This window comes from Lissotriton helveticus, chromosome 5_1, assembly GCF_964261635.1.
Source record: "Lissotriton helveticus chromosome 5_1, aLisHel1.1, whole genome shotgun sequence".
Classification (NCBI taxonomy): Eukaryota; Metazoa; Chordata; class Amphibia; order Caudata; family Salamandridae; genus Lissotriton; species Lissotriton helveticus.
Window position 1 is genome coordinate 1,571,827,433 of NC_136065.1, and position 13,086 is coordinate 1,571,840,518.

The 13,086-nt window shown below is 44.6% G+C and overlaps 1 protein-coding gene across 1 annotated transcript in view; it reads left to right on the forward strand.

Annotated features, from left to right (window-relative positions):
• LOC144755594 (chitotriosidase-1-like) overlaps positions 1-13,086 on the forward strand; it is a 106,260-nt gene that overhangs the window by 24,379 nt on the left and 68,795 nt on the right. Inside the window, exon 2 of the mRNA XM_078644702.1 lies at positions 1,530-1,559. Coding sequence (XP_078500828.1) covers positions 1,530-1,559 — 30 coding nt within the window. The remainder of the gene's footprint in view (positions 1-1,529; positions 1,560-13,086) is intronic.

Sequence of the window (13,086 nt, forward strand, 5' to 3'; positions counted from 1 at the left end):
TTTCATTCTAGTCCTAAGGGTGGTCCATTTGCTAATACGGGTTGCCAATCGAAAACAGTTTAAATTGTTTCTCTGCAAGAAACTGCACTTTTTAGGCGCAACTGGACTTTAAGAGAAAATCTGAGGTTCTCATGAGGGTCCACAGACACAAAAAATGTGAACTGGTATCAGCCATTCACAAGATGAGGACCCAATAAAATTGCTTGCTTCGTGGGGCTTAACTTTGGTGCTAATTCATTCCCAGAATGAGTAGCCCCCCATTTCTAACATTTTAATTTGGAGACCAAATGGAGATGTAACTGGTGGTCTCAAAAGTCTGTAGGGCCCATGTAATGGACCTGATGATTGCAAGGTGTTACTGATTTGTTTTTTTAAATTTTATTTCACATGGGTCGAAATCCTGGTTCGTTTTTTGGATGGAGACTTTATGCTCATTATAAACTAGTGCTTTGTGATCTTTTTTGCCAAATTCTTAACATCCTGGCTCTAACCTACTGAGTTACTTGCTCTGCAAATAGGGCCTATGATAAAAGGCGACACAATATAGCCACATCCTAGGATACAGGATTTATTGTAATGTTGTGCCTGACATTTTTGTTCCACTATAGATGGCCTGTAAATAAAGCCAAAGTATGAGAAATGAGACCAAATATTTCTAACGATAAATACGAGTCTATAAACCTGATTCGTAGCACACCATTTATAGACAGATGCCCATGTGATCCAGACTGGGGTATCTTTCTGCATTACTTGTATAAAGCTGTTTGGAGTCATACCTCAACCCTAGAAGATGACAGAACCTTCTAGACTACTTTCTTTTGGAAAATATCATATGCCCTACATTTCCGTTTTAAAGCAATTTATTCTAATACGTTACAGTCTTTGTGTGAGATCACAGTGTATCTCATTTCTAGAGTATGTCTTAACTGGTCGACCTGTCAATCCTTGGAGAATTAAGTGAACAAGGGAAGTAACCTTGTTATGCAATCCGAGTGCAACACTACTGTAGTAACCTCCACGTGTGAGGAGAGCTTTTTAGAAAGTTAGGATGAGTGTAGTAGGAGCTTTGGCTTTTTGGATTGCACCTTTGGTTATGGTGTTGTATGTTTTTGGTGTCTGTCTTGTTGATTATAAAATGGATAGTGTTGTATTTTATAGTGTGCGGCCATGCATGAAGTTGCTTCCTCTATCTAAAATAAATAGGGTTTGTCTGAGTGGCGTACCTTCCTTCATGAAGAGTCTTTTCCTCTGGTGTACAAGGGACTTAGTAGAAGCGATAAGTTTATAAGACATGTTGCTGCTGGACAGGAAAACAATCTTCTCGCCAAAGTACAGAAGTGTTTACTTTTGGGTGGGCCCATCGGATGCAACACGTTACTTTCACAGAGCATCTTCGAGTGTAAATGAAAGGCCTTATTTTCTATTACCTTATATTGGCTAACTTAAGCAAAGTCCAGTTTTACAAACAGTAAGTCATCACCAGTGCAAATCAATAAGACAGATGTAACTGTTTTTCTTTGCCTCCCCAGGTTTCTTCATCATGATGATTCTTTCATCTTGTAAGTACTTCGGTTTTTCTTATTTTTCAATGCACAGAGTTAGTCTGAAAACTGTTTTTTTTAAAGTCGAAATGTTCATAAGTGCATTGATAATCACTTGTGTTACAGTGGCTCACTGACAGCTAATGAACAATCATATATTTTATGCTATGTTAGTGCATTGTCAATATCTAATCAGTGACACAGTAAGAGCCTCACACTCTACTGGGAAGGCATGGAAGGTCAACTAATGGTCTGGGTGCCTTCCGAAGTTGTATTTGAGGATTGAGACCGGAGAGGGATTCCGCTAGGTTTGATGGTGAGGCCAGTATTGTGTAGAACTCTATTCCTCTGAAAGGTGATCATGTTATTTTCATTGACTTTTGGGATTATGATTGTGACTCCTGGTTGAATGGTGCTAGAGGGCCCTGCCAAGCTGCTTACAAAGCTAGGTGAACATTAACCAACAGATGGGTAAACCTAACTAGCATTTATTTATGACGTGTGAAGCTGGGTATCACAATAGCCAGCTATTGACATTTTCTATGCTTTGTTGGACGAGTCCTGTTGCAAGTTAAAGTGTAATCAAAAAACAATGTCCCAATAGGTAAGAATATACAGTCAATTAAATATGCATGCACATCGCATTGCCCGCAAGGAGAAAGGAGAACACTCATTGATTTAAGACAAGATATTCAATCATCTTATTTTATGATGCAAATTCATGGTCAGTAGTATACAGTTATAGGCAGCACTGCATAAACTCAATTTGGTGACAACCATATAAAACTTGGTGCTCTACAAAAAATGACTGTGGTGGAAGTGGCGAGGCAAGTGAGAAAGTGAACAGCATGGACGGCGCACTGTGAACAAGGTGCAAGTAATCTACAGTGGGTGGCTCAGATCATGTGACAGAGTGATATCACAGATTAAAGATTTCTTTCCATTGTTTGAACCACATTCGAAAAGTACGCCTTTTAATAAGCTGTAAAGTCGACGGCGTTTCGATCCACGTTAGTAAGGATCGTCATCAGGACTTGGTTGTCTGACTTGGGGCTTGCTGGAGTGGAACTTAGTTTGGAGCGATCAAATGCGATCGTCATAAAAATGAATTTCAAGCCTGCACGGGGGCACGGCAAAGAAGCACTGGGCGGCCGTGTGCAGTCCGCCGAAGGCCGGCACGAGTCCTTAAAGGTCTTCGTGCCGCACAGGACTGAATCCTGTAGTCTGGTGAACAAGTTAAAGTGTGGCATGATGTAGTGGCAATTTATACATTTAGCAATAATTCTCAGCTGAAAAAAGAGGAACCATTTCAAAGCAAACTCTAAATTCCTTCAAAATGCGGAGAACCTGCGTTTAACAGACTGACAAAGTGCTATCCAATTTAATGAAAGAATGATTTAAGCCCAGTGGTGTAGCTAGCCCTTTGGCCGCTCATGGCAGTCACTGTGTTTGCCACCAGGTAAGGAGCGTGGGAGGTGCCTACGATTGCCCCCAGGTAAGTTAAGAGTGGGTGGAGGCCCCGCCACTAATACTCGTGCTGCCCAGTGGAGACCCCCCAATACCCACACTTGCTACACCACTGTTTAAGCCCACTTTTGGACTACCCTTGAGGACTGCATGTCTTTAAGCAATCTATCTATAGATTTTCAGACAAAATTCCACCTTGGGTTGCACAGTTGTTTTACAATAATTGTTTAAAGATCCTACACCCATAGCGCTTTCTAAATGGCTTTGGACTTAGGTTGTCTGGTTGGCCTTAACAAGCGTGCAACTTATTGCCAAATCACTACCATGCTTGTGCTTATGATCATCAAAAGACAGAGGAAAATAGAGCAAGATTGAACCATACTTTGTATTATAAATCCTGCATAATATTTAGATATTTATCATGGACATTTATTAGGATTTTTCATGTGTGGCAATTTTGAAAATTGTCCTAATTTTTAGAGAAATTGTGCCTTATTGTGCATTGATATAACTACACCTGCATGATTTTTAAACTTTTGTCATGTAGAATAACTGTTATTATATATGTTACAAATATTGCTTTTAGAGAGTATCTGATGTTTGAAACAGGTTGAATAGTTGTTGGTAATTTAAGAGGAAAACTTGGTAGTCAAACTGAGTCTGCTGTTTTTAAACATTGATTAATGTGAGTATGGACATTGTATTTTCATTTTTTTTAATTTCTTTATTTTCACTTAGAAATATGTATTTATTTGTTGATTGTATTTGGTGGTTTCATGCTTATCTTTCTTTTGTATTGATGTGTGTGCTGTTTTATGATCTTGAGTTTCAAATACATGCTATATTGTAAAACATGTTGCACAAGCAATGCCAAGATATAAGCAAACAACCCAAAGTCATGAATTCCAAATGGTATAATACAACAGAATCTTTATTTGGCACAATGGAAGCATCATCCTGGGCTACCTTTGAATGTCCTGTACTGGGTACTAGGATGCCACAGCAGGTGGCGTCACTCCCGTACTCCTAACCCTGCCTCACCTGAGCTACTTTTGAATGGGCTGTATGTTGCACTAGAATGTCACAGAGGGTGCTGTTACTCACATGCTCCCACATTTAACCCTACCTCACCCATAGCTACCTTTAAATGTACAGTATATTGTACAAGGAGGCCACAGCGAGCAACAGCACTCCCATACTCCTAATCCTAGCTCACCATATGCCAGCCCAGCGGTTCTTAACCTTTTGCCTTTTGGGGACCTCCAATTAATCATTACTGGGACTCGTGGACCCCCAATTTATCATTATTGGAATCTGGGAAGCCCCACCGACTCATTACTGGAAGTCATATAGGAATCAGCAAGGTTAGCCAATTTTGGCATTTTCTTCCATAAAATGTATAATCCCTTCTATTACCCCACTCCCAAAATTACCAGGTCCAATTCCAATTGGTGGTGGTGATGGGGGTTGGGGGGGGGGGTGAGGCAATAACAGGGATTATTTCGGGTCACTCCTAATAAGGAACAAAATGGTAAAGAGAAATGAAAACAAACATGAGTTTTACACCATTATTTTCATTAGCTCTCCCACAATTCATCTTTATATCTAGGCGCTGTGGAATGGTGAAAGGAGGATTTCACCCGTGAAAGAAATCTGTCTTACTGTAGTTTGCACCCCCTTCTGCCTTCACCACACCATGCTAGACTGACTGGAAGTCTGCATGCCGCTTGTTTGCTATTGGAAGGAATTGTGTAATTCTGTATGTTAACTAATTTCTAAAGTGCACATCATAACCTCATTGTTATTAGGTGCTCACAACCATTGTACAGCTTCACAACAAACTCACGTATACGGCTTAGTTGCACAGAATGAAAATGTCTCATAAATAATAATTAATTATTAAACGCAAGTCCAAAAAAACGTAGTATTTTACATTTTAAGTAGTGAAAAAACTTAAAACGAGCATTTTACAGTATTTTATCACACCTATAAAAAATAGTGCAAATTATGCTACGTTCTAGTTTTGGGAGTTAAAGGTTGGCACACCTTTGATGCAAACTGTGTGTCAAGAGATCATCATGAGTACTGTCGGCAGTGCAAATAGATTTGGCGGGTCAAGAACAATGTATAAAATGAATCACAATTTTAGGGAAAATAGGGTGCCAAAACTTAAAAGTTATTAGGACCGAGGCAATGCTGGTTGTGTGACTTTCAAGCAACAGGAAACAGGACAAAACATCAGTCTGGAACAATATCAGTGTTCCCTTAAACAGGTCTAATGACAGCATTAGTCTCAGCAATACATATGATGCCCAGACATGATGCAAAGTTTTCCCCACTTTGTATGCATGCTGCGCAGTGCAGCACATATGCAAAGTCGGAAAAGAAAGGAGAAATGAAAGCATTTCTCCTTCCATGCACCCACATGAAAAGGGCACAGTTTTCACTTGCTAAACCCAATCTACTTTATTTAGTAAATTGGGTTTAGCGCGAGAAACCTTGGGTGGTTGCATGCGAACACCCATGCTCCACCCTTGGTACGCCCCCATGGCGCAAAGTAATGCAAAGCAGCGCTATATGCCCCCTGTATCTGGATGGGCGCTCTGGAGTTGAATACAGCAGTGCAGAGGCTAGATATGGTCTGCCCGGGCTTGAGGGAGGGATTATTAGTTGAGAGAGAGTAACTAATGCCGTGGGATGAAAAGGGTCATATGCCTGCAGAGTGAACCTACGTTTGAAGTACAAAAAAAGAGATTCAGACTGCAGACACCCCCCAGCATCTGGGATAGTGACAATGTAAGGAATGTCAAACTAAAAAGGTGATTGGAGGAATGCTTGCAATAGATCTAACCACTGGCAAAGGATTAGGTTATCGTTCCAACCCATTGTTCTTTTGTCCACCATGTCACCTCAGTTTGGAGCCGTGCACCATAGAGAAATACTAATATTTTAATTTTTGGTACTCCTGGTTTCTCATAGTGTCTAAAGCACTCGGAAAGGGTCTGGATGTGACTAAATGCAATGGCACTTGGAATGGAAAAATGGTAAAGCTAAACCTTTCTTTTGGACTGAAACAAAATGTGATTGACAGTAGCTGAAGCCAATGTTGAAAGTTATCAGAGCAAATGAAGCTAATGGCTGAAGGGAACTGGCCCAAAGGATACCATAAGTTAACCATGAATTGTGTAAAAAAGGCATAGGCACATGCAAAATAAAGGCCCAGTGCAATGACGTGGACCCTCTGGTGGCCGCAGTGTAATGGCCTATATACGTTATCACCATGCATGCACATGTATGTGCCTTTATCGGCAACCATCTTGAGTGCCTTTTTTTCCAAGAATGAGTGGCCCAGCTGTAGAGTGTAGCTTCCGGGGCCTCTTCCAAAATACATTTAGGAAAACATATGATGGGCCGGGAGGGTGGAAAACCAGTGGATCATGCAAAGGGTTTGGGGAATTTAAAACGTAAATGTTGCCGAGCACCGGTAACAAGAGGGAGTTGGGGGGGAAGCAATGAAAGAGTTGGGTGGGGAATAGAGGAGTTAACAATTTTTTTCCAACAAACACACACACACAAACTGAGCAGGATAGGGAGAGATGCTAGTCTGGACCACAGGTTAGTGGTCAGGGCCAGACTGGGAACACAAACTGGCCCGGGCAATTTTTATTTATATTATTTATTTGAAAAGTTTTATATAGCGTTGGCTAGACCCTGAGGTATCAGAGCGCTTTACATGAGGAAGAACACGGTTTCAGAACATAGTTACAAAGTTACATCAGTTGCTGGAGCGTAGTTACATGAGTTACAAAAGCATAGCATAGGTATACGGATAAATAAGGCAGGCAGGGGGAGAGAAATTCATGGGAGAGAGGAAAGGAATAGGGGAGGTAGACAAAGAATGATGAAGGGAAGAGGTGGGGGAGGGGGTAGGAGACACAGTGTGGAGACAAGGAAGTAACAGTGTCTGACGTACGGCTGGGTAGGTGACGGCTCCCAGCGGTAAAGGGATCATTCCCAGTCCTCCATTATGTGTGATTCCCTTGTCGCAGTAGACTCTCTCAAAGGGGTCTCTGAGACTCCAGGGCATAAATTCTGGATCCCTCCCCAACAAGGGGAGAGCAGTGCTTCGGCCATGGGCACACTCTGAAGAATGAAGGAGGGAAGAGGTGGGGGGGAGGGTAGGAAACCCTACGAAAACACAGTGTCCGACGTCCGGCTGGGTAGGAGACGGCTCCCAGTGGTAAGGGGATCTTTCCCAGTCCTCCACTATGTGTGACTCCCTTATCTCCGTGGACTCTCGCAGATGGGTCTCTGTGACTCCAGGGCATAAATGCTGGATCCATCCCCAACAAGGGGAGTAGGAGTGCTTTGGACAAGGGCACACTTATGGAGGCCATTTTAGGGACAGTCGGGATGGTAGAGAAAGACCCTCACTGTAGAAGGAGAAATGTGAGTTGGGTCATGGGTTAAGTATTTCTGCGTTATTGCTGGCAGGGGGAGAGACGGCCGCCATGATAGGATCAGGCGGGGTGCCTCTACCATCCCTCTTGGTTGCTTGTGACGCTAAACGAGGACTTCCTTTGAGGCCTGAGCTGTTGCTGCTATTTCAAACAATTATGAAGCCTTTAGGCTGTAGAGGCTAAAGGGGCCTCTCTAAGGGTGATTGTTTTTGTCTCCTGGCGACGATCTTCTGCAGACGCCATTTTGGGGTAAGGCGCTTTCAATTGCCCTAAGAGTCTAAAGGATGACACAGGGCACTATCCCGCAGTCCGCCACGAGAGAATATGCCGCCCCCCAAAAAAGAAAAAAAATTATAGTCTGGTGGGCCCACAGGGACCGATGATCTTCATCCAAAGAGAAAGTGCACTCTCACTGGCAGTGTGCCACCCATGCAGTGTATTCTGGGCTCTCGATTGCCCTCCAGCACTTTCAGCTCCGCCTCTGCCACTGCCTTGGAACCCTCGTACTTCTCTCTTTTGAGCCCGGGGGAAACCTACTCACCAGGTCCCTGTGTCCATACTTCTCAGTCGTGCGGCAATGTTATTTCCTGGCCAGGCACCCCTTCAGGCTCTATTGCTCAGTCACTAGAGAGGAGCTACGTCACTATAGGGGGATATGACTGTGCTGCTTCAGCCCGTCAGCCTTCTGCAGTTCTCAGGCTATCACCGCTCCAGTCGCTGCTCTACGGTGGTCCAGGTCTCAGAGGGAAGTTTTCAGCACTCCCAGCTCCGATGGACCCATGCTGGTGTGGCCTTGGAGATTGCAACTTGGTGCTCTTTGCCCCTCGAAATATGCCTCCTCTACATCTGCGTGGCTCGCTGGCTCAGGCGTTTCTATGGGGCTCCGTGAGTGTTCGTGAAGGCCGCGCGGATTTCCAGCCGCCGCCCCTAACCCAGGATTCCGCCAGCTCTTTCCGCCGTTGCTGCGTGGCACGCCCTGACCATCACTGAGTCCTCTGGTCCTCAGCCTTTGTCTCATGCACAAGGGTGGTTTTAAGGTGGTGAACCCCCCTGAAGCCTGTCAGAATTCCGCTCCGGCCGATCGAGCTGGAGTCCGGTCCCGCAATTGAGTTAAACCAGCCGCGTGGGGAGGAAGGGACGGGGGTTTGCAGGGAAGACACTGTAGCAGCTTTTGTTACAGGGGGCCGATATGGCAAAACCTGCCCCGGTAACAAAAAAGGCCCCCAGGGCTTCAAAACCGTCCCCACCCTGGTGGTCCACTGTGGAAACACCCGGTGCCCGCTACGGCCAGTCCGCCCCTGTTAGTAGTAACCTGGGGTTAAAAAGTAAACACCCCCGGCAGAAACGAGGAGCGGGTTGAGCAATGGGGAGGTTGGTGGGGAGAGGGGAGGGGGTTGATGAAAAATATCATAAGCCACACAGGATGGGGCCAGTTGTGAAGCATTGGAGGAGCCTGAGAGATGAGCAACACAGAGGGTGGAGCAGAGATGCGAGGGAGAAGCAGCACACATGAGAGCAAGAAAATACATGGACTTTTATTGAGTGTTACAGGAAAAATATAGTTTTGTAATGTGGTGCAGTGAAAGGATACAAGTCACCCAATCAAAAGGATGGTAATGAAGATACGCTTCGCGATAGGACCAAACACGCAAGAATCAGGAAAGCCACTGAGTAACATGCAAGACACTTAGGGCCGGATGTATCAAAGGGTTTTGCCCATTCTGTGACTATGGGGAAATGTGTTGATACATATGGCCCTAAGATTGAAAAGAAAGGCAACCATTAGGAGGTAATCGACTGGCCCAAGCGCATTGTAAGTACTGGTATTGCTTATAAAAGTTACACTACAACAGATAGCTTAAAGCTTTAGTCAAGAACCAAAAAAGATTCACAACAATAAATATAAACAGCAACACTTCAGTTTATTGTATTTTTGATAAGTTTCAGCGTCACCTTTATTTCATTACTCATCTAATTTCTAGCTTTCTCAAGTAGTAGCAGAAGTTATGGTAGACATGGTATGGTACAAGTGGGCTACAAGCTGAGGGCACTATTTTAATATGAGAATTTCTAAACATTTTATTTGTTATGGTCAAACCACTAATAGTCAACCATAACTCTTGCAACTTTCGTTTTTCAAGGAATCACTGAATATATACACGTTGCTCCCTAAATACAAGTCAAACTTATACCTATGAAGCCACTGACACTCTATCCTAAATATGTCCATAAAGTGCACTATCTGAAAATGTTTTATATTGTTTGACAAATTATAAAAGGTTCTGTGTTCTTCTTTTAAAACTATAGAGAGATTTTAAACATCAGAGGTCACACACATTTGCATAAATATTAGCGCAAATATTTATACAAATACCGAAAATTTACGTTTTCACAAACTTGCACTAACACTTCCACACACCATTATATGAACATTCCCATGCTTTCACAAGCACCCGGACAAATAACCAAACATGAAGATGTCTTCACAGATACACACCGTTGCACACACCACACCTACATAAACATGCACACACACATTTTCATTAACAGCTAAAAAATATAAACATTCACAAGTTAATGCATAAACAGAGTAGCAGTATTACATGTGCAGAGATATGATCTAGGGCTAAGCATAATGTGGTGTCAGGTGTAAAACACAATTGTGGCTTGCCTAACTAAAAAACATATATAAAACATCATCACATCTGCCAGACGTCAGTCGGTGGTTTTCTATTAAGTATAAATAAACCTGTACAATTTGCCTATTCGAGAGGCTGTCAGTGATGTTCACAGCATGCATACGACGTCTTAGGATATGGCATACATTTTAGCGGTTTGCATGGTTTTGGGACTATAGTAAACATATCTGTTGCTATATCTGCTATATATCCACCAGAACATTGGACTTGCGAAATTTCAGAATCGGTGTCTACCTGCCAACACCTGCTGGTACCCCTGCTTTCAAGATCACTGTAGATTGAGGAAATGGCTGCCTTACTCCAAAACCAGGTGGCTGTGTCAAGAGATGTATTCATCTTGCCAGTGCTTGTTAAATTCTGAATTTACTCACAGCACCATGTTTCTGCCTGTGTTTTGTGACAGTGAAACCCGCAATATTAACAGGCTTAATATATGTCATGAGGCATCTCCTTAGGATGTTCATGCCTTTGAACTCCGGCACCTCAGAGGGTGTGCTACAACCTCTATACTTGCACCTCTTTGATACATCGATATATCTTTCAAAGTATAGGCGCAAAAACCAATCTCTGTACTTGCACCTCTTTGATAAATCGATATATCTTTCAATGTATAGGCGCATAAAACAAAGTAAAGGAATGAGTGCACCATAAAGATGTATAAGAATGGTGTTTGAGACTTGTTTTACTTAATCTGTCGCAGCCCCAGTACAGGGTCATGTCGATACTGCAGCACTATCGGATTTAGAGCTTGATGCCCAAATGGCATTTCTGGAGATGTACAAACCCTTCAACCTTGCAGTTTAAGGATCACCCTTCTTCTTACAATTTCTGCAACCGAGTTCCTCAAGTGTACACAGCTCAAGGTTTGGACTTGGCCCTTTATGCTGGGTCATCCCTGCACAATTTGCCTTCCTCCTGGTATCTTTTCTGACCTGGTGTTGGTGGTTTTAGGACTCTGGGCACTGTTGCACTGTTGTTTGGCAGATTTAATGTACCTATCAGTCCCTTGTAAAGTGGTATCGCATATACCCTGGGCCAGTAAATTAAATGCTGCTGGTGGGCTTGCAGCACTGCTTGCGTCACCCACCAAAGTAGCCTTCCAAACCTGTCTCAGGCCTCTGTCATTGCAGGGTCTGCGAGCGCAGTTTACTGCAGCTGCGGTGTGGCACATAATGTCGGTGCCAAGTCTGTGACTCTCCTTTTACTACATATCAGCCACCCCTAAGGTAGTCCCTAACTAGCCCTATGGATAGGGCTAACTGTAGGTAAAAGGTAGGACATGTGCCTTAATTGTGTGGCATGCCCTGGTAGTGACAAACAGCCTTTTTGGCTTCTCACTACTGGGAGGCTGCCCTCTCATAGGAATGCATTGGGGATTCCCTGATATGTGTTTCAGTGGTAATTCCTGAGAAGAGAGGAGTGGCGTGATCAAGATTGTTATGTTTGGAATAGTGGTAAAAAATGCTGCATAATGGTGTTCGCAGATTCATTATCACTATTTTAGAAATGCCACTTTTAGAAGTGGGCATTTCTGTGTGCCTTTGTGCCTGTCTGTTGTGTATTGCATGTCTGGCTCTGGATGACAGGAGCTAGGGAGGGGCAGTGGCCCTAGAGAGGCTGGGTGAGCCAGCGCTAAGCTGAATAGGCCGATCTGCATTTGGAGTAGTGGGAGGAGTATCACCTGGATCTGAATAGGACTGTGCCTGCCTCACATTATGCTGTCTCTGCCCCCCTGTGATGTGTTTGGGGCCAGAGCCTACACTGACAGTGGGGAGTGTTGTGCACTTGTTAAGTTCCCCCCAGAACTGGTTTGGACTAGGTCTTGTGCCCTGTGCCAGGCAGAACAAAGAGTTCTACGGATATAAGTATTGGGGCTGTGACCCTATGTAAGGATGCTGTGTGCTTACTTGAAGACAGGACTGGAGGACAGCTGGGTGCCAAGAGAAACTGCCACAAATGACTTCCCCTCTGCTGGAGGTCCCTGTGAGCTGGCCTGCTTGATCCCAGCTCTACCCTATGTGCTGGCCTGCCTGTGCCTGGTTCTCAGGCTCAGGGATTTACTAGGGCTGTGTGGCCGGTCTTGGGGATTGGGACAAACATAGCGTGTGGTGAGTGCTCTGATTCTTTATGGAGAAAGCATAGTGGTGCCTTGTGAATGTTTGAAGAGTGTGAGGAGCGCTGTGTTTTCCCGTCTGGGCTGTCAGTTGGGAGCTCCCTGTGCTTTAGGTTACGGAGCTCCCCTGTGCTTTGATTTCAGTGGGAAGCACCTCTGTGCTCTACTTGCTGGGGAGCTTCCCCCCGTGTCTGTTGGCGAAGACCGGAAGAGAAGGAGGGAAGCCAACATAGACTTCGCTCCATGCCCCGCCTCAGAGAGGTGATGGTGGCGGCCGAACCAGAGGAGCGGCAGAGGACCGTTGTAGAGAGAGCCTGGGTGCAGGCATGGTCAGGGGAGGCAGGAGCCTCTTAACCGCACCAGGGCCGGGCCAAGGAGAAAGGTGCTGCAGAACCCGTCTGCATCTGGTGCTTGTAGCATGGGACTGGGTGTGGCTAGAGGCGCCTTACCTGTGCAGGGGAACTAGGGTTGTCCTCCTGCTGCCGGCATCAAGACGTGTCCGCCCTCCATCCTGGCCTAGACCAGGGGGCACCTGATGTATGAAGATTGTTTGTTTGGCATCTCGGGGTAAACCTCGACAGAGGCCCCTGCTCCTTATCGGGATCTAGGTGAAGTATTGAATGTGTATGTCAGGAGCAGTCATTACGGATTCCCAGTAGTAGCTGGGGAGATGGCCCAGTAACCAATGAAGCCAGGAGCGCCGTATTGCATATAGGAGGAGAGCAGGGCTAAACCTCGTGGTTGCCTGGCCTGACTTTGTGGTGCCCACGCTAAAGGAGGATATATGGGGATTTATTGGTAATTTA